This window comes from Balaenoptera musculus, chromosome 21 (assembly GCF_009873245.2).
Source record: "Balaenoptera musculus isolate JJ_BM4_2016_0621 chromosome 21, mBalMus1.pri.v3, whole genome shotgun sequence".
Lineage (NCBI taxonomy): Eukaryota > Metazoa > Chordata > Mammalia > Artiodactyla > Balaenopteridae > Balaenoptera > Balaenoptera musculus.
Genome location: NC_045805.1, coordinates 24450857 through 24477353, shown reverse-complemented (window position 1 = coordinate 24477353; position 26497 = coordinate 24450857). Strand labels below are relative to the sequence as shown.

General features: G+C 37.3%; 1 protein-coding gene across 1 annotated transcript in view; it reads left to right on the top strand.

Moving 5' to 3' along the window:
• TEX15 (testis expressed 15, meiosis and synapsis associated) overlaps positions 1-26497 on the top strand; it is a 72552-nt gene that overhangs the window by 29628 nt on the left and 16427 nt on the right. The window contains 4 exon segments of the mRNA XM_036838849.1: positions 2107-2272; positions 19045-19282; positions 22174-22320; positions 23186-23348. Coding sequence (XP_036694744.1) covers positions 2107-2272; positions 19045-19282; positions 22174-22320; positions 23186-23348 — 714 coding nt within the window.

Genomic DNA, 26497 nt, shown 5'->3' with positions numbered 1-26497 from the left:
CTCAGCAGCAGTGCTTTCACAGTCATTTGCAGACACGTGCGAGTGGTGAAAAATTTGAGTCACTTGATGCACACGTTCCCAGATGAGGCCAGATGAGACGGAGCTCTGCATCTTGTTCCAGCTGTCATTATAAATAAGTGTCCATTTCGTCATCTACTTAGGGCTGTGTTGTTTGCATTTTTGTCCGTGATGTCTCCGTTTAAAATGGTCTTCACCATATCATGCTGAAATGCTGTCTAGTGTTCCTAAGCTCAAGTAGTCTATGGTGTGCCTTACAGAGAAAATATGTGTCACATAAGCTACACTGTAAGGTAAGTTATAGTGCTGTTGACCAGCAGTATGGAACCTTCAGGAAAAGGAAGAGGAAATTTGCCAGTTTGTACATCAAGCCTCTCCAGAAAGTGTTAAAGGAACATCTGTGTTTCCTTTCCTATGGAAAGGATGGAATCTACATTTGTAGATTCATGAGATGACCACCAATAAAAAGCTTGTGACGGGCTTCTCTGGTGGCGCAGTGGTTGAGAATCTGCCTGCCAATGCAGGGGACACGGGTTCGAGCCCTGGTCTGGGAAGATCCCACATGCCGCGGAGCAGCTAGGCCCGTGAGCCACAACTACTGAGCCTGTGCGTCTGGAGCCTGTGCTCCGCAACAAGAGAGGCCGCGACAGTGAGAGGCCCGCGCACCGCGATAAAGAGTGGCCCCCGCTCGCCGCAACTAGAGAAAGCCCTCGCACAGAAACGAAGACCCAACACACCCAAAAATAAATAAATAAATAAATGGATTAATTAATTAATTTTTTTTAAAAAACAGAAACTTGTGGGCAGCACTGTTGTGAGGCAAAAAGCCAAAGAGACTTACAGTCATGGTCCCCAGGGTCAGGAAAATGTTAGGTCCCTCTTGGCTAGTGCTGGCTGACTCACACATTTCAAAAGGTGATAAGGGATGCAGGTAGGCAGGTTCTGCAGAACAGGAGGCTGGGGGAGAATTTTAAAGACACCTGGTAAGTGTTATACAGGAAAAGGTTATGTGGCAAGTTTCCATCCCTAATGAGACTGGCTTGTTTTACCGGGATGTTGGCAAACAAACTTACTGCAGGTGGCATTCCAGTTGTCAAAAATGTGACCAGAGGCTGACAGGAACCTAACTGTGTATTTCTCCTAAGATTAATAGTTCAGTATTCACTAATTCACTCTTGGCAGCAACTTTAATAGACTATACCTTCCACAAATAACAAGAATCAACTGTATTCCCCAGTTTCCTCCGAGTCCTCTTCCTTGAGGGTTTTATTCTTTTATGCATCTACTTAATATCACAGTGCTTAAAACACTGCCTATTGTCTTCTCAAAGTGTGCCTCTTAGTCATGCCACCATGTCAGCCAAGAGTTTACAGAGATGTTCTGGTATTTTTGCAAGTCAAAATAACCAGTTTACTAGTATATAGGTTGCCTTATTTGGGCAAAATTCAAGAAATATTCATGCACTAACAGTAGCTACCAGGTTTGTGTAGCACTGTATGTTATAGAGTCTGTACATCTTAAGTTGAAAACAAGTCACCTGAATTCTAGTACTACCTAGTATATCTGCGTCAGCTTTTAAGAACTCCCAATAGGTATGTGGAGAAAAACAAGGTTCATATTTTCATTTATACCAGGTATAGGAAGTTTGTATTACTGTTATAGAATCTTAAATATAAATGCCTCCAGATGGTTAAAGAAAATTCCAAATATTTGTTTATTTGTGTCTTATATTGATACACAGTTGTCATTGTGCAGATGTACAATAACGTCATTTTATTTTATTATTTTTATTTATTTGGCTGTGTTGGGTCTTCATTGCTGTGCACAGGCTTTCTCTAGTTGCGGTGAGCAGGCTTCTCATTACGGTGGCTTCTCTTTGTTGCAGAGCACAGGCTCTAGGCACTCAGCCTGCAGTAGTTGTGGCGCACGGGCTCAGTAGCTCTGTGGCATGTGGGATCTTCCAGGACCAGGGCTCGAACCGGTGTTGCCTGCATTGGCAGGCAGATTCTTAACCACTGTGCCACCAGGGAAGTCCCAATGATGTCATTTTAAACACAAATAACCACTTGCCCTTTTCTTTATTTTTAGTTTACTTGTCACCTTGTTGCACCAATACTAGAGAGTATAGTTTCATACACGATACTCTTAATCAGTGCCGGCTTGATGTAAGCTGTGATCTACAGTCTTCATGGCAGTTTGGAGATACAAAACTGATTCACAATGAGGAGCTGGAAAAAAATTTTACTTCTAAGAGGTAAGTTACCGTGACCTAAGGAAGTTTGAGATTTTGTTTGTTTTTGCTCTGAGGTTTTATACGAATCTGTTATTTCTGCCATTTGAGATTTGATAAGTATTACTAAGAAAATAAGTACAGAGGTGTTTTATTTCTTGTTTTGTTGCCATCTCATAGCCTTTTGTAATAGTAAAAAGCTAAGTGTGAGATTTGGTTAGTAAGTCCTGCACATTAATGTAGCCAGACTTCAGACACTCCCTTCTAATTTTTTTAATCTTTGTAAGTTTTTCAGAAGCATACATCAGCACATTTATTAAGGAACCATTTTGTAGATCCTTGTGCCTCCTGCATAATATAAAATAGCACTTAAAGTATTTAGAACGGAATTTTTTTTTAATTATTCTTTTTTTATTTTTTTTTTTAATTTTTTAATTTTTTTAATTTTATGGCTGTGTTGGGTCTTCGTTTCTGTGTGAGGGCTTTCTCTAGTTGTGGCAAGCGGGGGCCACTCCTCATCGCGATGCGCGGGCCTCTCACCATCGCGGCCTCTCTTGTTGCGGAGCACAGGCTCCAGACGCGCAGGCTCAGTAATTGTGGCTCACGGGCCCAGTTGCTCCGCGGCATGTGGGATCTTCCCAGACCAGGGCTCGAACCCGTGTCCCCTGCATTGGCAGGCAGATTCTCAACCACTGCGCCACCAGGAAAGCCCCTAGAACGGAATTTTTTTTCTTGACTCAATCCTTCAGAGACTGAGTTGATGTTTTAATTTGGCGGAGTTGTATCTGGCTATTTCCAACTACTCCACTAGAGCCACAATTTCTGACACTTAACTTTTAAAAAGTACCCCTTCTGGTTTTTGGGAAGGCACATTCCATTATGTTAATTAATTAATTAATTTATGAATTATTTTTGGCTGTGTTGGGTCTTCGATGCTGCGTGCAGGCTTTCTCTAGTTGCGGCGAGCGGGGGCTACTCTTCGTTGTGGTGCACAGGCTCCTCATTGTGGTGGCTTCTCTTGTTGTGGAGCACAGGCTCTAGGCACGTGAGCTTCAGTAGTTGTGGCATGCGAGCTCAGTAATTGTGGCTTGCGGGCTCTAGAGCGCAGGCTCAGTAGTTGTGGCTCACGGGCTTAGTTGCTCGGCGGCATGTGGAATCTTCCCGGACCAGGGCTCGAACCCATGTCCCCTGCATTGGGAGGCAGATACTTAACCACTGTGCCACCAGGGAAGCCCCATTATGTTATCTTAGTAAGAAAAAATAAGAGCACATGCAGAGTTCTCATTGTAAACATTTTGTATTTAATACGTTTGGATCTTGTGTGAACACAGTTTTAGCATTTTCATTTTCTGAACTTGCCTCCTTCACCATTTTGCATTTTTAACTTAGAACATAACTATAGTTTGATGGACCCACACTTAGAACTCATTTTGGAATGTTTTTGGTCTCTTTTTTTTTTGTTTTCGAATCAATTCCTCTTGACTCAGACATGCTACCCCACTTGTTGTCTGTTGGGGAGAATTGGTGAGAATGACAGAATTAGTTGATGGCATATTTTTTCATCTAAAAATCACGGTTTTGAGCAAAAGTAGAATGGACTGGCTATACACTGCCCCTTCCAGATTGAAATAGTAGTTTGATCAAAAATGAATTCCTGCATTGTTCCTTGATTTTGGTATATTAGGCATTTTTAAGTTGTGTCCTTTTTCATAATGCCCCCTGACACTTAAGTTTCACCCATTTATTTCTCCCTGTTAACATTACAGAAAAGTTAGAACAACTACCCAACAATACAAGACTTGATAGAACATTCTGAATGACTAATGTGTATAGGATTTATTGGTTTCTTAGGTATTTGCCCAATTAGACAAACTCATTTATCTCCCATAGTACTTTATACTCATTTTACACGACTTACCACACTATGTTGGTTTTGTCTGATTCCCTTACTACATTATGAGTTTTATCTTATTTGTTTTTTTGTGTCCATAGTATGGAACCGAGTCTGGCAACACAGTGGGCACTTAACTGTTAAATTAAGTTACATTTTTATTTCATTGTTTTAAATCAATGAAGGTAGAAAGTACCCTTAAGTAGCCTTAAGGCACAGGTAAAAAAAAATAAAAGGAAATATCAGAATTGGTTAGCAGAAGAGAAAAATAGGATGGAGAGATGAAAAGAGAAAGTATTAATAACATTGACTGCCTCTAGCTTTTCTTTTTATTGTTCCCCTTAGAGGAGTTTATAAATCTGTGATCTCAGCAAAAGAAAGTAGCTCCAAAAAGATACCAATCTCCACTTCTTTGTTGTTGTGTTGGCCATGCTGCACAGCTTGCGGGATCTCAGTTCCCCAACCAGGGACTGAACCCGGGCCACACAGTGAGAGCCCAGAATCCTAACCACTAGGCCACCAGCGAACTCCCCAGTCTCCACTTTTTATCCACATTGCATCTACCACTGCTTAAGTGTGAAATCAGCAAAAACACATTAATCATCTAAACATCTGTGTATTAAGTCATTCATTGAGCATTTGAGTGCCTACTGTGTCAGATGTTGTATTTGATACCCTCAGAGAAAAATGAATGTTTTCTCCTCAGCCTTAAAGAGTTTACATTCCAGTGGAGAAGACATACAGCTAAATATAAAATAATGTTATAGTAAGAGGTAGGTGCATAGATGAGGGATTGAGTATTCTTCGTAAGAGTCTTGAGAGATGTTCTGAAGAGTTAAGAACTTGAGCTGGTCTTAATGGGTAAAAGAGAACTGAATTCACTTCTTCTTAAGTATATTGTGCTATTTGTATCAGTTTGACCCTTTTTTGTTTTGTTTTAAGATAACTTACCTTTAAACATTTCAAATTTATGTGAAATTTAAAAATTGTCAGTATCTATCTTGACACTGTGGTTAAATTTGTACTTGGCATCTCAGTTTACATTCTACCCCATATGAGTAGACTGAGTCATCCATGCTTAATTTCATCTACTTTTATCAATGATTGGTTCGGGGAGAGGGTGCAGAACTAAATCAGTTTGGGCCAGTGACACACTGAGGACAGATTGGCTTGTGGGCAGGGGGGAGTCTCTGGAAAAGAGAAGCCAATCTGCTGTGAACAAGAAAGCATGTTGCTCAACCTGTTGATGGCAGCACTCTTGGAATAATGACGACACCAGTTGGATGACCCTCGAGGTGATGACAGCAAAACAGAGAGGTGGAAAAAACCTGAATCCTTGAAAACATCTGGAGCTGTGGAATAGGTCAACTGATAAAGGCTGCCTGATTTCTGAATTTCTTGTCGTAAGAAGTTAACTCAGGACTTCCCTGGTGGCGCAGTGGTTAAGAATCTGCCTGCCAATGCAGGGGACATGGGTTTGAGCCCTGGTCTGGAAAGATCCCACATGCCACGGAGCAACTAAGCCTGTGCACCACAGCTACTGAGCCTGCGTGCCACAGCTGCTGAAGCCCATGAGCCTAGAGCCCGTGCTCCACAACAAGAGGAGCCACCGCAATGAGAAGCCCGCGCACCGCAACGAAGAGTAGCCCCCGCTCGCTGCAACTAGAGAAAGCCCATGCGCAGCGACGAAGACCCAACGCAGCCAAAAATAAGTAAATAAATAAATAAATTTATAAAAAAAAAGAAGAAGTTAACTCAATTTTAAGCCAGTTTGAATGGTTTTCCATACTTGAAGTCGATAGCCTTTAAACTGGTATTGAACTTGGTACTAGGAACTTGGTACTGGTGTTGAACTTGGTACTTCCACTTGCTAGTGGAAGATTCTAAGATATGGATTTAACTTGGAACGAGGGCAATAAAGGACCCCTCACTGTTCCTAAATGGGAAGTTGGTGATACGTGGGGGCACAGACTATACATTTTATGAGGCTGTGGTTTGGGGGGAACTTGTACAAAAAAAAATTCAGGATATTGAAGTGCCCTGCCCATTTCCTGCTTAGATCCAAGAGGCCTTTAAAATTCAGATTTGGTAAAAAAAAAAAATCCTTTGTACTTATGGCCTAGTTTCACAGATCAGCTTTGCAAGATTAGCATGAAGTAAAGAATTCATCTTTTCCAAAGTTAGTGTGAATATGGGTTTAAAAGAAAGATTTAACAAGAGATAAGTATGAGGTAAATCTGAAGTAAGTATGAAGCACAAATCTGTTGCCTTCAACCTTTCCCAGATACCTCCTTTTAAGCATTTTCTACCTGGCAAATGGAACTACTCAACTTTATGCAATAAAGATATATTTTAAATGCAGTCTGTGGAAAGAAATGGATAGTTTCAAATTGTAATGCAGTGGGTAAAGACCATTCTAAATTCAGGGCCTTGGGAAATGGGAGGGTCTCAGAGGCTTGTTGCCAGGAGACTGAAATTCCTAATAGCAACCATTGTCTAAACAAGATCATGCTATGGTTCCTAGCCTTTGGAATTTTGAGGGCCAAGAATCCTAGCTATTTCTTTCTAGAAGGATATACTTTGTGCTAAGGGCCAGTTAACACTGACCATGGTGTCATTCTTCACTTCTCTAAATTTAATTGTGGTTACCCTACGTTTTCTTCACCAATTTATTTTTCGTGTAGGTAACTTAACCTTGTAACCATATGCTGCCTAAATGGATGTTGACTATATGAGTCTACGTCCAGACCCACTTTAAGGGAAAGCGTATTACTCACATCATTGATCTGAAGTTAGATGCAGTAACTTGATGAGACTGGATTGTTCCCTTTTTGTGAGGTGGATTGACCTTGCTCGGTGTGAGCATGAGCATTTTTGAAAGTATAAGTGTTGGAAGAAGGGTGTGTCTAAAGGGGAACCAAACGAGTAGACTGCAGTCTCCCTAATAGTTCTAGATTGTCTCATATAATTAGTCTAAACTATTCTTTGTCCCATTCCCCTTGCCTTTGTTGGTTTACTGATGTACAAGCATAGTCAATATGGTTCAGTATAACACAGTATGAGGCTTTCTTGGAAATCCTGGGAAGGTGAAGTCAGTGTCTCTATTGGTGTCTGTGGGCAAGGGAGCAGGTAGGCCTAGTTGCTGCTGGCAGCTCTCTTATGACCACAAGAGGAGCCAGGCAGAGATAAAGATAAAGCGATGGACAGCAGGGTAGAGAGTCAAGGAAAAGAAACTTGAGTTCCTAATATTGTTGAGGGACTAAATAAGTTTAGATTCTTCCTGTGGTAGCCAGCATAATGCTCCCCCAAAGATACCCACACTCCGATCCCCACAACCTTTACCTAACAAAAAGGACTTTGCAAATGTGATTGAGGTCACAGACCTTGAGTTTGGGTGATTATTCTGGGTAATCTGGGTGGGCCCAATTTAATGATATGAGCTCTTAATCTTAAAAATTTAAGAGGAAGACAGAAGAGTGAGAGACTGAAGGAAGAAAGAAAAGTATGAGAGGGATTCAGCTTGCCTTTGCTGGCTTTAAAGATGCAGGAAAGGTGTTATGAACGCAGGTATTGTCTGGAATTTGGGGATCGCTTTTGGCTAACAGCCAGCAAGGAAGTGGGATCTCAGTCCTCCAACTGCAGGGGATTGAATTCTGCCAACAAGGAAAGAGATCCTCCCCTTGATTGAATTCTGCCAACAAGGAAAGAGATCCTCCCCTTGATTGAATTCTGCCAACAAGGAAAGAGATCCTCCCCTTGATTGAATTCTGCCAACAAGGAAAGAGATCCTCCCCTAGAGCCTAAGAAAGAAACGCGGTCTAGATGACACCTTGATTTTAGCCCCATGAGACCCATGTCAGACTTATGACCTACATAACTGTAAGATAATAAACTTGATTTGTTTTAATCCACTAAGTGTGCGGTAATTTCTTAGAGCAGCTATATACTGCCTTATCTCTGGACTTTTGTGTGAGTTAGAAAATATCTTTTTTTCCCTCCAGTTTTGTTAAAATATGATTGACATATAGCACTGTGTATGTTTAAGATGTACAACGTGATTATTTGATACACATATATAGGGAAATGTTTACCATAGTAAGGTTAGTTAACACATCCTTCACCTCACACAATTACCATGTTGTCGTTGTTACAGTGAGAACATTAAAACTCTACTCTTACAGCACCTTGCAAGCATACGATACAGTATTATAAACTATAGTCACCACTCTGTACCTTAGATCCCTGGAACTTACTTATCTTATAACTGAAAGTTTGTACCCTTTGACCACCACCTCCCCATTTCCCGCACTCCCCAGACCCTGGAAACCACCATTCTGCTCTGTTTCTATCAGCTTGATGTTTTTAGATTCCACATGTAAGCGAGATCATCTGGTATTTCTCTCTCTGACTTACTTCACGTAGCATAATGTCCTCTAGATTAATCTGTGTTGTTGCAAATGGAAGGATTTCCTTCTTTTTGTGGCTGAATAGTATCCCATTGTGTATATATGCCACATTTATCCATTCATCTGTTGAACTTAGTTGCGTCCACGTCTTGGCGGTTGTGCATGGCGCTGCAGTGGGTGTGGGGGTGCTGGCATCTCTGAGACACAGTGACTTCGTCTCCTTCAGACATCACCCAGGAGTGGGAGTGCTGGGTCATATGGTGGCTCTATTTTCAATTTTTTGAGGGATCTCCATACTGTTCTCCATAGTGGCTGTACCAGTTTACATTGCCACCAAGAATGCACCAGGTTCCCTTTTCTCCACGTCCTCACCAGCACTTTTTATCTTGTCTTTTGAGAATAGCCAGTCTAACACATGTGAGATGATATCTTATTGTGATTTTGAATTGCATTTCCCTGATGATTAATGATGTGTAGCACCTTATTAAGTACTTGGCCATTTGTACATTTTCTTTGGAAAAATGTTTCTTCAAGTCTTCTTCCCATTTTTTAATCAGATTGTTTTTGCTGTTGAGTTTATGAATTCCTTCTGTATTTTGAATATTAACCCTTTACCAGCTGTATAGTTTGCAAATACTTTCTCCCATTCTGTAGGTTCTCTTTTCCTTTTCTTGACTCTTTCTTTTTGCCATGCAGGAGCATTTTAGTTTGAGATCATCTCATTGTTGGTTTTTCTTTATTGCTTGTGCTTTTGATGTCATATCCAAAAAAATCATTGCCAAGACCACTGTCAAGGAGGACTTTTTCCCTATGTTTTCTTACAGGAGTTTTATTGCTTCAGGTGTTACCTCTAAGTCCTTAATCCATTTTGAGTTAAGTTTTTGTGAGTGGTGTAAGATAGGAGTCCAGTTTCACTTTTTTGCATGTGAATATCCATTTTTCCCAGCATTTGTTGAAGAGACTGTCCTTTCCTCATTGAGTTTTCTTTGCCCCCTTGTTAAATATTATTTGACCATATATGCGTGGGTTTATTTCTGGGCTCTTGATATTCTGTTCCATTGGTCTATATGGTTTTTTATGCCAGTACCATACTGTTTTGATTTCTGTAGGTTTGGGATATACTTTGAAATCAGGAAGTGTGATGCCCCAGCTTTGTTCTTCTTTCTCAAGATTGTTTTGGCTCTCGGGGTCTTTTGTGGTTCCATTTAAATTTTAGCATCATTTTTCCTGTTTCTGTGAAAAATGCCATTGGAATTTTGATAGAAATTGCATTGAATCTGTAGATGGCTTTGGGTAGTATTGACATTTTAACAATGTTAACTCTTCCAATCCATGAACAAGGGATATCGTTCTATTTTTTGTGTCTTCTTCAGTTTCTTTAATTAGTGTCTTATAGTTTTAGGTGTATAGCTCTTTCCCTTCCTTGCTTAAATTTATTCCTAAGTATTTTGTTTTTGATGTTATTGTAAATGGAATTGTTTTCTTTACATCTTTTTCAGATAATTCATTGTTGGTGTGTAGAAACGCAGTGATTTTTTTATGTTGATTTGTATCCTGAAACATCACTGAATTAGTTTGTTAGGTCTAATAGTTTTTTTGGTAGAGACTTTAGGACTTTCTATATATAAGATCCTGTCATCTGCAAACAGAGACCATTTTACTTCTTCCTTTCTGATTTGGATGCCTTCTATTTCTTTTGCTTGCCTTCTTACTCTGGCTAGGACTTTCAGTACTCTGTTGAATAAAAGTGGTGATAGTGGGCATTCTTGTCTCATTCCTGATCTTAGGGGAAAAGCTTTCAATTTTTCACCACTGAGTATGACATTAGTTGTCAGTCTGTCAAAATGACCTTTATTATGTTGAGGTATGTTCCTCCTATACTCAATTTATTGACAGTTTTTATCATGAAATGATGTGGAATTTTGTCAAATGCTTTTTTTGTGTGTCTTTTGAGATGATCATTTGATTTTTATGTTTCATTCTATGAATGTGTATCACATTTCTTGATTTGCATATGTTGATCCATCCTTGCATTCCAGGAATAATTCCCACTTGATTTTGGTGTATGATCCTTTTAGTGTGTTGTTGAGTTTGGTTTACTAGTATTTTGTTAATAATTTTTGCATCTATATTCATCAGAGATATTGGGCTTTAGTTTTCTTATAGTATCCTTACCTGGCCCTGATATCAAGGTAATGCTGGCCTCATAAAATGAGTTTGGGAGTGTTCCCTCCTCATCAGTTTCTTGGAAGAGTTTGAGAAGAATTGGCATTAATTCTTCTTTAAATGTTTGGTAGAATTCACCCATGAACCCATCTGGTCCTGGGCTTTTCTTTGTTGGAAGATATTTGATTACTGTTTCAATGTCCTTACTTGTTATTGGTGTGTTCAGATTTTTTCTTTATGATTCAGACTTGGTATGTTGTTTTTTCTAGGAATTTATCCATTTCTTCTAGGTTATCCAATTTGTATTGGCATATAATTGTTCATAATAGTCTCTTATGATCCTTTGTATTTCTGTGATATCAGTTGTAATGTCAGCTGTTTCACTTATAATTTCAATTATTTGAGTCCTCTCTCTTTTTTTCTTGGTAAGTTTAGGTAAAGTCAATTTTGCTTGTCTTTTCAAAAAACAACTCTTTGTTTCATTGACCTTTCCTATTGTTTTTCTATTCTCTATTTCATTTGTTTCTGCTCTTTGTTATCTGCCTTCCTTCTGCTAACTTTGGGCTTAGTTCTTTTTCTAGTTCCTTGAGGTATAAAGTTAGGTTGTTTATTTTAGGTCTTTCTTTTTTCCAAATGTAGGAATTTATCACTGTAAAATTACCTCTTAGTACTGCTTTTGTTGCATGTCTTAAGGTTTGGCATGTGGTGTTTCCATTTTCCTTTATTTCAGTATGTTTTATTTCCCTTTTGATTTCATCTTTGACCCATCAGTTGTTCAGGTACGTATTGTACAATATTCTCATATTTGTGAATTTTTCAGTTTTCATCCTGTTACTGATTTCTACTTTCATACTATTGTGATTAGAAAAGATCGTTGGTGTGATAATTTCAGTGATTTAAAATTGGCTGAGACTTGTTTTGTGGCCTAACATACGATCTGTCCTGAAAAATGTTCCATGTGCCCTTGAGAAGAATGTGTAGTCTGCTGCTGTTGGATGGAATGTTCTGTATATGTCAGATCCACTTGGTATAACATATAGTTCAAGTCCAATGTTCCCTTATTGATTTTCTGTCTGGATGATCTATGCATTGTTGAAACTTGGGTTTGAAAATCCCCCACTATTATTGTATTGTTCTCTATTGCTCCCTTCAGCTCTATTAGTATTTGCTTAATATATTTAGGTGCTCTGATATTGTGTGCATATTTATTTACAGTTGTTATGTCCTTTTGGTGAATTGACCCCTTTATCATTTATAATGACCTTGTTTCTTGTTAATGTTTTAGATTTAAAGTCTGTTTTGTCTGCTTATAGGTGTAGCTACCCCTGCTATCTTTTGGTTTCCGTTTGCATGGGATGTTTTCTCATCTCTTCACTTTGAGTCTATTTGTGTCCTGGAAGTGAGTCTCTTATAAGTAGCATATAGTTGTGTCTTGTTTTTTTATCCTTTTACCCACTCTGTGCTTTTTGACCATGTACATTTAAAGTAATTATTGATAGGTAAAAACCAACTATTGCTATCTTGTTGTTTTCTGGCTGTTTTGTAGTTCTCTTGTTCCTTTCTTCCTCTCTTGCTATATTCCTTTGTGAATTGATGATTTTCTGTAGTGGTACACTTTGATTCCTTCTTCTCTATCTTGTGTGTATCTGCTGTAGGTTTTTGCTTGTGTTTACCCTGAGGCTTACTTGAAACATTGAATAGGTATAGTAGTCTATCTTAAGCTTATGACAGTTTAACTTTAATTGCATGCAAAAACTCTACCTTTTTATTTCCCCCATTTTATGTTTTTGACGTCACACTTTACATCTTTTTATATTGTGTATCCATTAACATTATCATAGCTATAGCTATCTTTAATACTTTTGTACTTCACCTTTTATCTAGAGTTAACACCACCATATTACAGTATTAAAGTATTCTGAATCTGACTATATATCTACCTTTACTAGTGTATTGTTTATTTTCATACATTTTATGTTACCAGTTACAGCCCTTTCATTTCACCTTGAGTAAGTCCGTTTTGCATTTCTCATAAGGCAGGTCTAGTGGTGATAAACTCCCTCAGCTTTTGTTTGGGAAACTTTTTATTTTGCCTTCATTTCTGAAAGACAGCTTGACTGGGTTAAGTATTCTTGGTTGGCACTTTCTTTCTTTCAGTACTTTGAGTATATCATTCCATTCTCTTCTGGTCTGCAAGATCTCTGCTGAGAAATCTGATTATAGCTTTATTGGGGGTTCCCTTGAATGAGAGAAAAAAATTTCTCTTGCTGCTTTTAAAATCTTCTCTTTGTCTCTGATATTAGACAGTTTTTAATAAAACTGTCTAATAAAAATTTTAATTTTAATAAAATTTTTATTTAAAAATTTTAAAATAAAATTATAGTGTCTTAGAGAAGATCATTTTTAGATTGAAATTTTGGGGTGACCTGTTAGCTTCATGAACTTGGATATCTCCTGAGGTTTGGGAAGTTCTCAGCCATTATTTCTTTAAATAAGCTTTCTTCACTTTTCTCCTTCTATCCTTCTTATGGGAATCCAACAACGTATAGATTGTTTTATTAATGGTGTCCCATAAGATCTGTAGGCTTTCTTCAGTCTTTTCTTTTTTCTTTTTGCTCTTCTGACTGGATAATTTTAAACAATCTGTCTTTGAGCTCACTGATTTTTTTTCTTCTGCTTGGTCTAGTCTGCTGTTGAAGCTCTCTGTTGAATTCTTCAGTTCAGTCATTGTATTCTTTACCTTCAAAATTCCTCTTTGGTTCTTTTTTATGTTCTCTTTCTCTTTCTTTCCTCATTTTGTTCTTATATTCTTTTCCTGATATTGTTAAAGTATTTATCTGTGTTTTCTTATAGCTCCCTGAGCATCTTTAGAACAATTTTGAATTCTTTGTAGAGCAAATCCTGTATCTCCATTTTTGGGGGGCCATTTACTGGAGGTTTACTGTATTTCTTTGGTGGAGTCACATTTCCCTGATTCTTCATGGTCCTTTAGCCTTGCATAGGTGTCTGCACATTTAAAGACGAGACTTTATGGACTAACTTTGCTAAGAAAAGACCTTCAGCTGGGGTGGGGACATGCCAGAGAGTGCTGTGACCCTGGGTTAGTGCTGCAGGGTGCCACGTGGAGGGGCATGTGGTGGCTCCATGTCTTGGGGATTGTGGTGTAACTCAGTAGATCAGGCCATTGGGATCCACGACATCGACAATTTGTGTGGTCTTTGGCAAACACTGCCAGGGGTCTGCAGAGGTTACAATGGCTGTTGGGGTTCTCAGCAGCACCTCCAGGTCCATAAACTAGGGAGAGGACCAGAGTAAGCAGCAGTAGTGGCCCAAGCTGGTTTGTATGCACACACTCGGCTATGCGGGCCAGTTGCAGGTGCCTGAGTTGTGACAGGGCTGGTTATAAACACACATGTATAGTTGCTTTACAATGTTGTGTTAGTTTCTCCTGTACAGCAGAGTGAATCAGCTATATGTGTACATATATCCCCTCTTTTTTGGATTTCCTTCCCATTTAGGTCACCACAGAGCATTGAGTAGAGTTGCCTGTGCTATACAGTAGGTCCTCATTAGTTATCTATTTTATGCATAGTGTCAATAGTGTATATATGTCAATCCCAATCTCCCAGTTCATCCCACCCCTCCTTTCCCCCTTGGTATCCATATGTTTGTTCGCTACATCTGTGTCTCTATTTCTGCTTTGTAAATAAGGTCATCTATATGAATATTTTCAGATTCCACATATATGCATTATCGTATATTCTACAAATATACGATACTTGTTTTTCTCTTTCTGACTCCCTTCACTCTGTGTGACAATCTCTAGGTCCATCCATGTCTCTACAAATGACCCAGTTTCGTTCCTTTTTATGGCTGAGTGATATTCCATGTGTATATGTCCCACATCTTCTTTATCCATTCCTCTATTTTTTTTTTTTTAAATATAAGCAGAAGATACTGTGCTTTTTTTTTTTTTTTTAAACTTTGCGTTTATTTATTTATTTATTTATTTTTATGGCTGTGTTGGGTCTTCGTTTCTGTGCGAGGGCTTTCTCTAGTTGCGGCAAGTGGGGGCCACTCTTCATCACGGTGCGCAGGCCTCTCATTATCACGGCCTCTCTTGTTGCGGAGCACAGGCTCCAGACGTGCAGGCTCAGTAATTGTGGCTCACGGGCCTAGTTGCTCTGTGGCATGTGGGATCTTCCCAGACCAGGGCTCGAACCCGTGTCCCCTGCATTGGCAGGCAGATTCTCAACCACTGCGCCACCAAGGAAGCCCCCATTCCTCTACTGATGGACATTTAGGTTGTTTCTATTAAAAATTTTTAAAAAAAGAAAGAAAATTTTAAAAAAAGAAGACATAAACTGTATATCAACAACCCCATAAAAATTGAAGCTAGGCCCGCTTTCTTAGTGTAGCAGAAAAAGCCTTGTACTAGAAGCCAGAGACCTAAATTCTACTCCTGGTTCTGCCACTACATAGTTATGTGATCCTGGATGAGCTATTTTGACATCTTGGCCATTGTTTTCCTCACCAGTGATACTTATTTAACCTTTGGGGTCAGGGACCCCTCTGAGAATTTGATGAAGTTATAGCTCCTCTTCCCAGGGAAGTGCACATGAACACAGAGCTTTGCACAGAATTCTAAGGTTTTTGGGCTCCCCACAGTAGCCAACCTGGGACTTTTCCTGTGTAAGTGAACCCCAGGTCAGAAACTCATGGACAGGAGGATCGTCACAGCCTCTTCCAGCTCTAGTGGGCTCAGCTTTGTGAATCTGCGAGCAGAAGACAATGCTGAGGAATTTATTTGAGAAAAAAGAGGAATAAGGAAGAAGAGGAGCAAAAGGAAAGGAAAAGAGAAAACGGAGGAAAAAGAGAAGTTCTGTTTCTTAGTAACTCAAAAAATATTTAAGAATCCACTTGTTAGATGAACACTTACGTGAATTAAATGCAATATAATTAAATTTCATGTTAGAAAGGAAAATGTAATGTAACATGTTAACTCATTTTAAAGTTATACTCTCTTGGGAACAATAAGATAACTTACAGTGAATAAAATAAAGAAAGGAAAATGGAAGCAAAAAGTATTTACTGTAACTAAACGATTATCTCAAAATGTGATTAAATACTTAGAATTCTATGATTAAAAAAAAATCAAATAAACACACATGTAGCAATGGGGGCCAGGGCAGATGTCAAGGCAAGTGCCAATGGCAGGTGCACTGACAGCTTTGGGGGGGTCCTGGCTGTTGGTGTGCACTACTGTGACTGCTGGATCTTGCCATGGACATGTAGCTTTGGAGGCCTGATGGGGGCCAGGGGTATCCATCACTGTGGAAGGGCTAGCTGCAGGTGAGCCTAGTGGTGCAGGCCAGTGACAGAAGACAGGGCGGATCTGGGCCTACATGCTGCTGTAGGGCCTTGGTTATCAGCAGGATCTTGCCATGGTGCACACATAGGAATTTAGGTTGGTGACAGGTGTAAGTGCACAGCTCTACCACTCATTCATTGTGCTTTGCTAACTTGTATAACTTCTCATCAATGTGAGTTTTATCTAAGTCTTTTACATTTACAGTTGTCCCTTGGTACCCATGGGAGATTGGTTCCAGGACCTGCCCCAAATACCAAAATCTGCGGATGCTCAGATCCCATAGTTGGTTCTCCATATCCACGAGTTCTGCATCCTCAAATTCAACCCATCATGGATTGTAAATTAAGTTTGCAGTCCATGGTTGGTTGAATCCATGGATGTAGAACCAACCGACACAGAGAGCCAACTGTATATTTATTGAAAATATTCTGTGTACGGGAATTCCCGGGCAGTCCAGTGGTTAGGACTTCGTGCTTTCACTGCCGAGGGTGCAGGTTCAGTCCCTGGTCGGGGAACTAAGATCCTGTAGGGCACGCACGGTGGCACGGCCAAAAAAAAAAAGACAAAAGACTATTTGGATTCATTTTACCTATCGTCTCTGAAATGGCATTGTCGAAACTCAGAGCTGCCGTCATTTAACGAGTTAACATAGATCCTAGTGTCTGAATAACTTTGAAAGTCAACCTTTTACAAACCTTTTTAGACCTAGAAATAGTTCTAAAGGCTAATTTTTAATTGGTAATTTTGATTATGTAAATCATATTTAGTCCTAAATTTTTTTCAAGCGTAATTCTGAACATACATTGAAAAGTACGAAGTTTTTAACAGTATTATTACTAACAGAAACCTCCAGGGAATATTTTTTACTTGAATTTATAAAGGTTTTTGGAGCCCTGGATCGGATCTTTATTAAGTTGTATTTTTTTCATTGTACTCAGTCCATTAACAGGATATAATGTTCAGCCAATAAGATGACTAGGTAACACAAAGAATTATTTGGTCCAGAATGTCAACGGCACCACTGCTCTAGGGTTTACATTACAGGCATAACTCGGAGGTATCACAGCTTCAGTTCCAGACCACAATAAAGAGATTCACACAAATTTTTTGGCTTCCCAGTGCATATAAAGTTATGTTTACATTATAGTGTAAGTGTGCAACAGCATTAAAAAAACAGTGTACACACCTTAATTTAAAAATGCATTATTGCTAAAAAATACTAACCATCATTTGAGCCTTCAGTGAATCATAGTAGTAACATCAAATATCACAGATCACAGATCACCATAACAAATATAATAATAATGAAGGAGTTTGAAATACTGCGAGAATTATCCAGATGTGACACAGGGACACAAAGTGAACAAATGCTATTGGAAAAATGGTGCCAGTAGACTTGCTTGACGCAAGGTTGCCACAAACCTTCAGTTCATAAAAAATGCAATATCTGTGAAGCCCAATGCAGTGAAGTACAATAAAACAAGGTATACCTGTGTACATCTTCATCACAACACACCTTCACGTAATGTGATTCATGTGTGCTGTAAGAACCTTACAACAATATATTTTGATTTCCTCCCTCCCTCTCATGCTTTGTGCTATTGTTGTGGGAGTTCTTCCAGATCCTAAGAAAAACCACATGAGAAATTAGGAAAACAGAAAAAAGTATTGTAATTCTTCTGTGAGAATTAAACCTTAACAATCAACATAGAGATCTTAGTGGTTTACAGAGTCTGACGTCAAGCTAAAAACAAGAGCAGGAAATGATGACGGTGGAGTTGAAAGTTAAGGCTGACATTTCCAGAACTGAGAGAAATGGTCATGATCTCATTGGTTAGTCTTGCTTGTTATTGTTGCCGTGTGTTTTGTTGCCATGGGCCTGTCTACTGTTGAAGGTGAATTATTTTTGCAAGTAAATATTAATACACTAATGTGCATAGTATACTTATACAAATTCTTTTGAGTGGTGTTCCAGGAAATAACAAATACAGGTAGCATGTGGTTTTCAAGAGCAGTTTTCCTTTTGTGGTATGCACATTACTTTCTAGGTTCTGTAGCTTCTCCACTGCTGATAGTCTTTTGGAATCACACTTCTGTCACGGTGATTGAAGCTCTCTGTCGCTATCACCTGCTGTGGCAGTTGCTGCCGCCGCTGCTGCTCCTGAGCAGGCCACATAGGACTCCCTTCCCCGGTCCACCAACTGGAGGAGAAGGATGGGTGTTTTATATGTTGCAGTGATTCTCGTGGAATGTAGGTAAAAGTTCAATAGTGTCTGTACTTTAGATTATAACCTTTTCTGAGAATGATTCATAATTTTCACAGTGCCAAGATAGGAACCTGTAATCAAATTCTAGCTTGCTTCTCCCAGCTGTGACCTAGATCCCTGGAGAATAGAGAATGGCCCTAATAATTGACCATATATAAGTGTATTGTGTATGTGTCTCTCTCTGTGTATATTTAAGAAATGCATGTCCTTCGCTCTGTAACACAAATAAGAACATTAGCTCCAGAACTTAATGGACAAGAATTGGCATATATATTTCCGACTCTGTCACTTTACTATTTTGGCAAGTTTTAACCCTCTGAACCTCATATTTCTCATTTTAAAAATGTGTGTAACAACAATGACAATAATAAGTAATAATAATAGCAGTAGTTCAATTCTTGGGGATTTGAGAACAAAATGACAAAAGGTATGTAACGGTTAAGTCTTAACAGTGCTGGGGACATTAGCATTCAGGAAATGTTAGCCCTTATTTCCATTGGCCTATACGGAATGTAGACCATAATCCTACACAAGTAGTTATTGAACTATTTCCTGAATCTTTCCTTAGATGATTTTTCAGCCTAACTTGTTACCATAGGATAGTTACCATAACTGTAGCAAGCTAGCTCAAGTATTCATCTTCTCCTTGAAAATTCTGTTGATGTTCTCATTTAATTACACGCTGTTTGCTTTAGGTCAGAGATGCGTGGGAGTGGAAGACACGGCAGAGAACTTGAAGAACATTTCTGCTTTTTAGCACTTCCTCAGAGTGATGTGGCTGAGATATATCAGAATGGAATAAGTACCAAAACATCTACATTGAAGATACTAGGCAACCCTCTTCTTGGAATTTATATATTTAGACATGTTGATGTGGCCTTGAATTTTGCTCATAGTAGAAGCATTACTGTAGAAAGTATTACAGTTTTTAAGGTTGGTAGCACAAAACAAATACTAAATATTATATTCAGTTTGCTTTAAATTGACCTAAATGTATTTTACTTTCAATATGAATTATTAATGTTTTAAAGTTGCATTGTATAAAATAAATAATAATTATTTATTACTATCATCATCATCATTTGAAATTTTCCCCTATTTTTGACTCTAGTGGGTGTGCAGCATAAAAGTCTTCAAGTAAACAAAGGCAGCCTTTATCATATTGGTTTTCCTAATGTATATTTTTTCTCTCCTATTTGACCCTCTTATCTTTCTCTCTTTTGTTCAGACTATAATTAATACCAGGGTATTCTAAGTGTCTTTCCTCAAAACATTGGTATTAATAATTCTGACTTAAGCTAAAGTTGCTACACTCTTACTGTTTATTTTACTTAATAGTGTTATACAATATTAATTTCTTTGCTTTAATAATTTTGCCATGCTTATATAAGATGTTAACATTAGGAAAAACAGGGTAGAGGTATATGGGATCTCTGAACTGTCTTGCAACTTTTCTTAAAGTCTAAAATTACTCAAAATTGAAAAAAAAGAAAAAATCTTACAGTCGAATTGTAAGCATCAACAAACTGGTTAAGGTATACTTTTTTGTTAATTGCAGCTTTGCCAGGATTACTAAAATCACAGTAAGTAGGCAGGATCCTCAGTTGTGTAACTTAGGATGTGTGTACATTCACGTAAAACCAACAGTTCATTTGGTATAATTTAATTATTTTTAGACCTCAGGTATTATCAAATTCATAAAGCATGATTTATTTTTATTTTTATATTAAAAAATAATACATACTGATTTTAGAAAATTTGGAACATACTAAGAAGCTCCAAAAAGCCCATTAATAACAACACAATTTTTTTGTATACCTATACTTAGTCTTCTGCTCATATATATGGATATGCATTGTATAATGGTCATTAAAATACATTCTTTATATATTATGTAACTTGCTTTTTTCATTGATTATAAAATCAACATTTTCCATGTCATTAAATAAATATTCTTCTGTAATATCCTTTTGAACGACTACATAGTATTCCACTGTACAACTCTACCATAAATTTGTGCAACACATTTTTTAATGTTGGGATATAAATTACTTGGTTTTCTTATTTTTGTACTTTTAAATACTACTTTGATTATTCATGTAGGTACATTTTACACACACCTGTGATTATTTGCTAAGAATTAATTGATTAATTCCTATGTGTCAAATTAGGAGTCAGAGGTATGTGTACACTTTCACAGCTTTCGATATGTAATGCCCAGTTGTCCTGAGAAAGGTTGTACTAATTGACATTCCTTTCCACAGCCTGTGGGGGATGTCTGTTATCTCACACCATCACTAACTCTGTGTATTATATTTTAAAAAAAATATTTGCCAGTCTTAATATGTGATAGTTTCTCATTGTTGGTTCAGTTTTTTATTCTTTTTCATAGTTATTGCTGAGCTTAACATTCTGCGTATATTCATTGACAGTATTTAGTGAACTGCCTATTAATATCCTTTGCTAGATTCTTGGATTTTCCTTTCTTTGTTTCTAGTTGATTCATAAGCATTATCAATTCATTAAAGTGAATGTTGAGAGCTAGGCTTTTCTGTGTATAATGTTTTATCACTTATTGTTTTCTTTTTTAAATATTTTATTTTGTAATAAATTTAAATTTACAGAAAAATTATGAAGGTAGTACAGAAAGGTCCTGTATACAATTTAGCCAGCTTCCCCTAATGTTAACATTTCATATAACTATGGCACCTCTGTTAAAACTAAGAAACTAACAGTGTGTATGTCAATTATATCTCAATTTAAAAAATAATAATAAAATAAAATGAAAAGAAACTAACATTGGTACAGTACTATTTACTACAGACTATTCAGCTTTTGCCAGTTTTTCCACTAATGTTTTTTTCTCTTCCAGTATCCAAGTACAGGGTACCACATTACATTTAGTATTGTTTTCAATTTTGAATGAATTATTAGCATATTAAAAAATAAAAGTAATAGAATTGCTGACTTAAGTAAAATTTGTAGTTGTTTTCATATAAATTGCACTTTTTCCCCACCTCTTATCACTTAATTAGTTCATGTTTTTTAAAATTTTTATACTCATTTGTTTTTGATGTACAGAAGCTTTGGAATATTTTACAGTGAAGTTTGTTTTTAGTTCATGGTTTTTTGGCAATATGCTTAGAAAAGAATCCTCACTTGGAGGTTAGATAAATATTTGCTTGTATTTCTTTCTACAGTGTTTATATTACTTAAATGTTTACCTTGTTTGGTATTTATTTTGGTTTATAGGTTGAGAGGAATTTAGTTTTTTTCAAGTCCACACCATTTACTGAATAATCTGGTTTTGCTTCATTTATTTCAAATGATGCTTTTAATATCATACTATATTTTTATAGATGCTTGGACTCATCTGGGCTTTTTATTTTGTGCGGCTTTTTTCCCCTCTCTGCCTTTTTTGTGGTAGTACCGTTCTTTTAAAAAGTATTTAATATCTGGAAGTGTATGTCACCTTTCCTGTTCCATCATTCTCTATTTCTGACCCAAATTTTATTTCAAAAAATTATTTCCAAAATTATATACGTTATTCTTGTTTAGTCTTTCAGGGAAGTTTTTAAACTAAAACTCATTTCTACAAATGGATTTTCTGAAATTTTTATTGGAATTACTGTAGTCTTTGAGTTTAATTTAAGGGGGAATTGACATAATTACAATAAGTCATGCCATTCATCTGGGACGTGGATTATCTCTCCATTCGAATTTCTTTCCTTAAAAAAGAAGCTAGCTTTACTTTCCTAGTATGAGAGTTTAAAGCGTTTTGGAATATTTTTATTTACCTTCTTTTTGCCTTTTTTTTTTTCCAGGTTCTTTTTGGAAAAGTGAAGAAAATTCAGCCTTCAATGGATAAAAACAAAGTTTCTTTGGATCCTTCTCCTAACTTTGACTGCCATATGTCAAGAAGTATACCCTCTTTGAAAGATACCATTGAACTACAAGCCTACAGTTCAGCAGTATGTTAACTTTTTGGTTCATTTGACAACTTGAAAGTCACATGCCTCACACTGTATGATACAAGCCTTAAAACAACTGCCCAAAATATTAAATGGAAATCTCTTACTTCATTCACCATAATATGACCTAAATAAATAGATAGTAAAAGTTGTTTTAATATTTGTGATCTGGGAACATTAATAAAGAGGCTTCCAGATTTACATTTAACTTCGTTCTAAGTACAGTAGCTGCTTTTATTTAGATGTTTCATAGATTAATTCCTAACTTGCAAAACAAACAAGGCTACTTTGAAATGTTATTGATCTTCGCAAAAGGAGAAAAGGCTTATGTATTAGTCATTACATGGTAGACTAATTACTACACAGTAATTTTCTGTCATATGTTACTGAGACACTTAGTAGACCTTTAATCTTTTATAGAAGATTAAATTATGTAATACATACTATATATAATATATATGATTAAATGAGGATAAATATTTTAGAAATATATATATGCTCCCACATGTAAGATATATTAAGCTATTGTTATTTTTCTAATTGACTTTTCCTCCCAAATAAAATATAGTGGTTCCCAGCATATGCAAAACATTGAAGTTTTAATGAAAAAATACTTTTTTATTTAAAAACAGATTGTGTTTGTTTCTGCTGATATTGGAAGCCTATCAAGGAAAAAATATGCTGTGAGGAAAAAAATTCCTCTTCAGGAAAACTAGGGTTGAAGAAGGCAGGGAGAGTGGGGCTGTATGGAAGCTGATTAATAAATAACAACATGCAGTTATCTAGATTTTTTTAAATAGGAGCTTATTCAAGTCTGAAAAAATTAATCAGCATAAAAATGTTCTCTTCCTTCTTTATCTTTTAGGTATACCTCTATGAATATGATGATCTTTCAAAGCCAGTAGATAAACCTAGGCAGTGTCTTCCATATGCAATAGTAACAGTAAAATTTATTGGTCAAAAAGTAGATAATGGACACCTTATGACATCTTTGAGATTCCTCTCAACAGGAGTTCCTAAGAGGGCTGGTAAGATACATATATTTTTCTACTTCAGTAACATTTGTGCTGGTCTTACAACTTCTGAATATGATTTTCTAATACATTATGAATATCTAAGCAAAATAGTTGTTCTTTACCTGTTTTCGATTTTATACATCTAGAATTACATTGCAGCTATTTTTGTTACTTCTTTTGCTCAGTGTTATGTTTGTGTGATTCTTCCACACTGATATGTATAACTGTAGTTTCTTCATTTTCACTCATATATTTGTACACACACACACACACACACACACACACACACACATACACACACATTATTCAATTTTGTGACTATACACTATTCCTCTGGGGATGTTTTGACATTTTGTAGTTTTCTTCATATTCCAAATATTGCTGTTTTAAATGTTCATGTACGTGTCTCAGTGCATATGTGCAAGAGTTTTTCTATAGCGTATACATCTACATCAGGAATGTGCAACTTAATCCAAAGACAGTGTCAAACAGTTTTCAAAAGTGGTTGTGTCAGGTTACCTAATTACTCTACATCATTGCCAGTACATATACTTCTCTTTTTTTTTTAATATATTTATTTATTTATTTATTATTTTTGGTTGCATTGGGTCTTTGTTGCTGCAGGTGGGCTTTCTCTAGTTGCGGTGAGCGGGGGCTACTCTTCATTGCGGTGCACAGGCTTCTCATTTGCGGTGGCTTCTCTTGTTGCAGAGCACGGGCTCTAGGCGCTCGGGCTTCAGTAGTTGTGGCACACGGGCTCAGTAGTTGTGGCTCGCGGGCTCTAGAGCGCAGGCTCAGTAGTTGCGGCGCACGGGCTTAGCTCCTCCGCGGCATGTGGGATCTTCCCAGACCAGGGCTCAAACCCGTGTCCCCTGCATTGGCAGGCGGATTCTTAACCACTGTGCCACCTGGGAAGCCCCCATATACTTTTAAAAAAATGTTTCTGCCAGACTCACAGACTTCAAAAACAAATGTATGATTACCAAAGGGGAAAGGTAAGGGGGAGGGATAAGTTAGGAGTTTGGGATTAACATATACAGACTACTATATATAAAATAGATAATAAACAAGGACCTACTGTATAGCACAGGGAGCTCTACTTGATATTCTGTGATAACCTATGCGGGAAAAGAATCTGAAAAAGAATGGATATATTTATATGCATAACTGAATCACTTTGCTGTACACCTGAAACTAACACAATATTGTAAATCAACTATAGTATAAAATAAAAACTAAATTTAAAAAATGTTTCTGCCAGCCTAGTGAGTGTGATATGTTACCATTATCACCTCAAAAAAAGAGACTCTTTACCCATTAAAAGCTCTCATGTCCCTTTTCCCCTAAGCCCCCCACTACCCCTACACAGTCACTAATCTGCTTTCTGTCTCTATATATTAGCCTATCCTGGCCTGGCCATTTCATTAAGTGAAGTCATAAATAGTAGCCTTTCATGACTGGTGACTTTCACTTAACAGTGTTTTCAGACTTCTTGCATGTTGCAGCATGTATCAGTACCTCATTCCTTTTTATGGAAAAATATTCTGTTACATGGATACATTACATTGTGTTTATCCATTCATCAGTTGACCATGTGGGTCACTTCCACCTTTTGGCAATTATGAATAATTATGCTAAGAACATTCTTGAACAAGTTTTGGTGTAGACATGTGTTTTCTTTGCTCTTAGGTATATAGCTTGTTCCTGAACCTCGGGGGAAAGTGTTCATCTTTCCCCAGTAAATATGATGTTAGCTGTGGGGTTTTTTATGTCCTTTACCCTGTTGAGGAAGTTCCCTTCTATTCCTAGTTTGTTGAGTGTTTTTATCTTTTTTTTTTTTTTTTTTTTTTTTTGAGTGTTTTTATCTTGAAAAGGGTAATTACTTATCCTTCAGAATCTTTGCCATCTAAAAGGTTTTTTAATATGAATCTTCTTGTGTATTTAGTGGGGTTGGACATCTTTTTGTGTTTGTTGACAATTTTTACTTAACCTGTGATTTTCTTGTTTAAGTACTTTGCCCAACTATCTATTGCATAGTCTTTTTATTAATCTTTTGAAGATATCTGTATATTCTTTATGTATTCCAATATATGTGTAATTATGTACTAAGTTTGTCTCATTCAGAATATTCTTTTTACCAGTTTATTTTTCTAAGTTTTATCATGGGTTTGACCTATTAAAATATTTAATTTGTATGTAATTGACATCACTTTTCATTTTTGGTTTTCTGGCTTCCATCCATGCTTAAAAAGTGCTTTCCTACCCCCAGGATTATAAAACTATCCCTCCATGTTTTCTTCCAGTATTTTTATGGCTTTATTTTTTAATGAATTTTGTTTTATTTCAGTATAAGGAGGTATAGGGATCCACCTTCCGTTTTTTTCTGTCCACTCCAGCTTAAGCACTACATCTCTATATTTTCTTTTTTGTTTTTTAATTTTATTTTTTATTTGTCTATTTTTGGCTGCCTTGGGTCTTCGTTGCTGCACGCGGGCTTTCTCTAGTTGAGGCGAGCGGGGGCTACTCTTCGTTGCGGTGCATGGGCTTCTCACTGCTGTGGCTTCACTTGTTGCAGAGCACGGGCTCTAGGCACGCAGGCTTCAGTAGTTGTGGCACGTGGGCTCAGTAGTTGTGGCTCCCAGGCTCTAGAGTGCAGGCTCAGTAGTTGTGGCGCATGGGCTTAGTTGCTCTGTGGCATGTGGGATCTTCCCGGACCAGGGCTCGAACCCGTGTCCCCTGCATTGGCAGGCAGATTCCCAACCACTGCACCACCAGGGAAGTCCCACATCTCTATTTTCGAACATATTTCCACTATAACTTACTGTAATTAAAAGGATAATCACAATAGTTATATAATTTAGAAATCTTCAACAGAGCTATTTTTTAACATTCTGTGAAAAAGAACTTCATGGTACGTTCCCAGTGATATGATTATAACTTCACATATTGTTCATGAGCAACCTCTCATTAATAATCTGTTTTAACAATGGTATTTTCATGGTATTACTTAGCTATGAATGCTTTGTGAACATTTTACTTGCTAAATATGTGTTTTTATATGTTCCTTTGTTATTACATGAAGTGCTTTATGAAATTTTAGGAATAAATCTCTATAAATTATAAAAAGAAAATTTGCTTCTATTTTCCAGGTTTTTATTTAT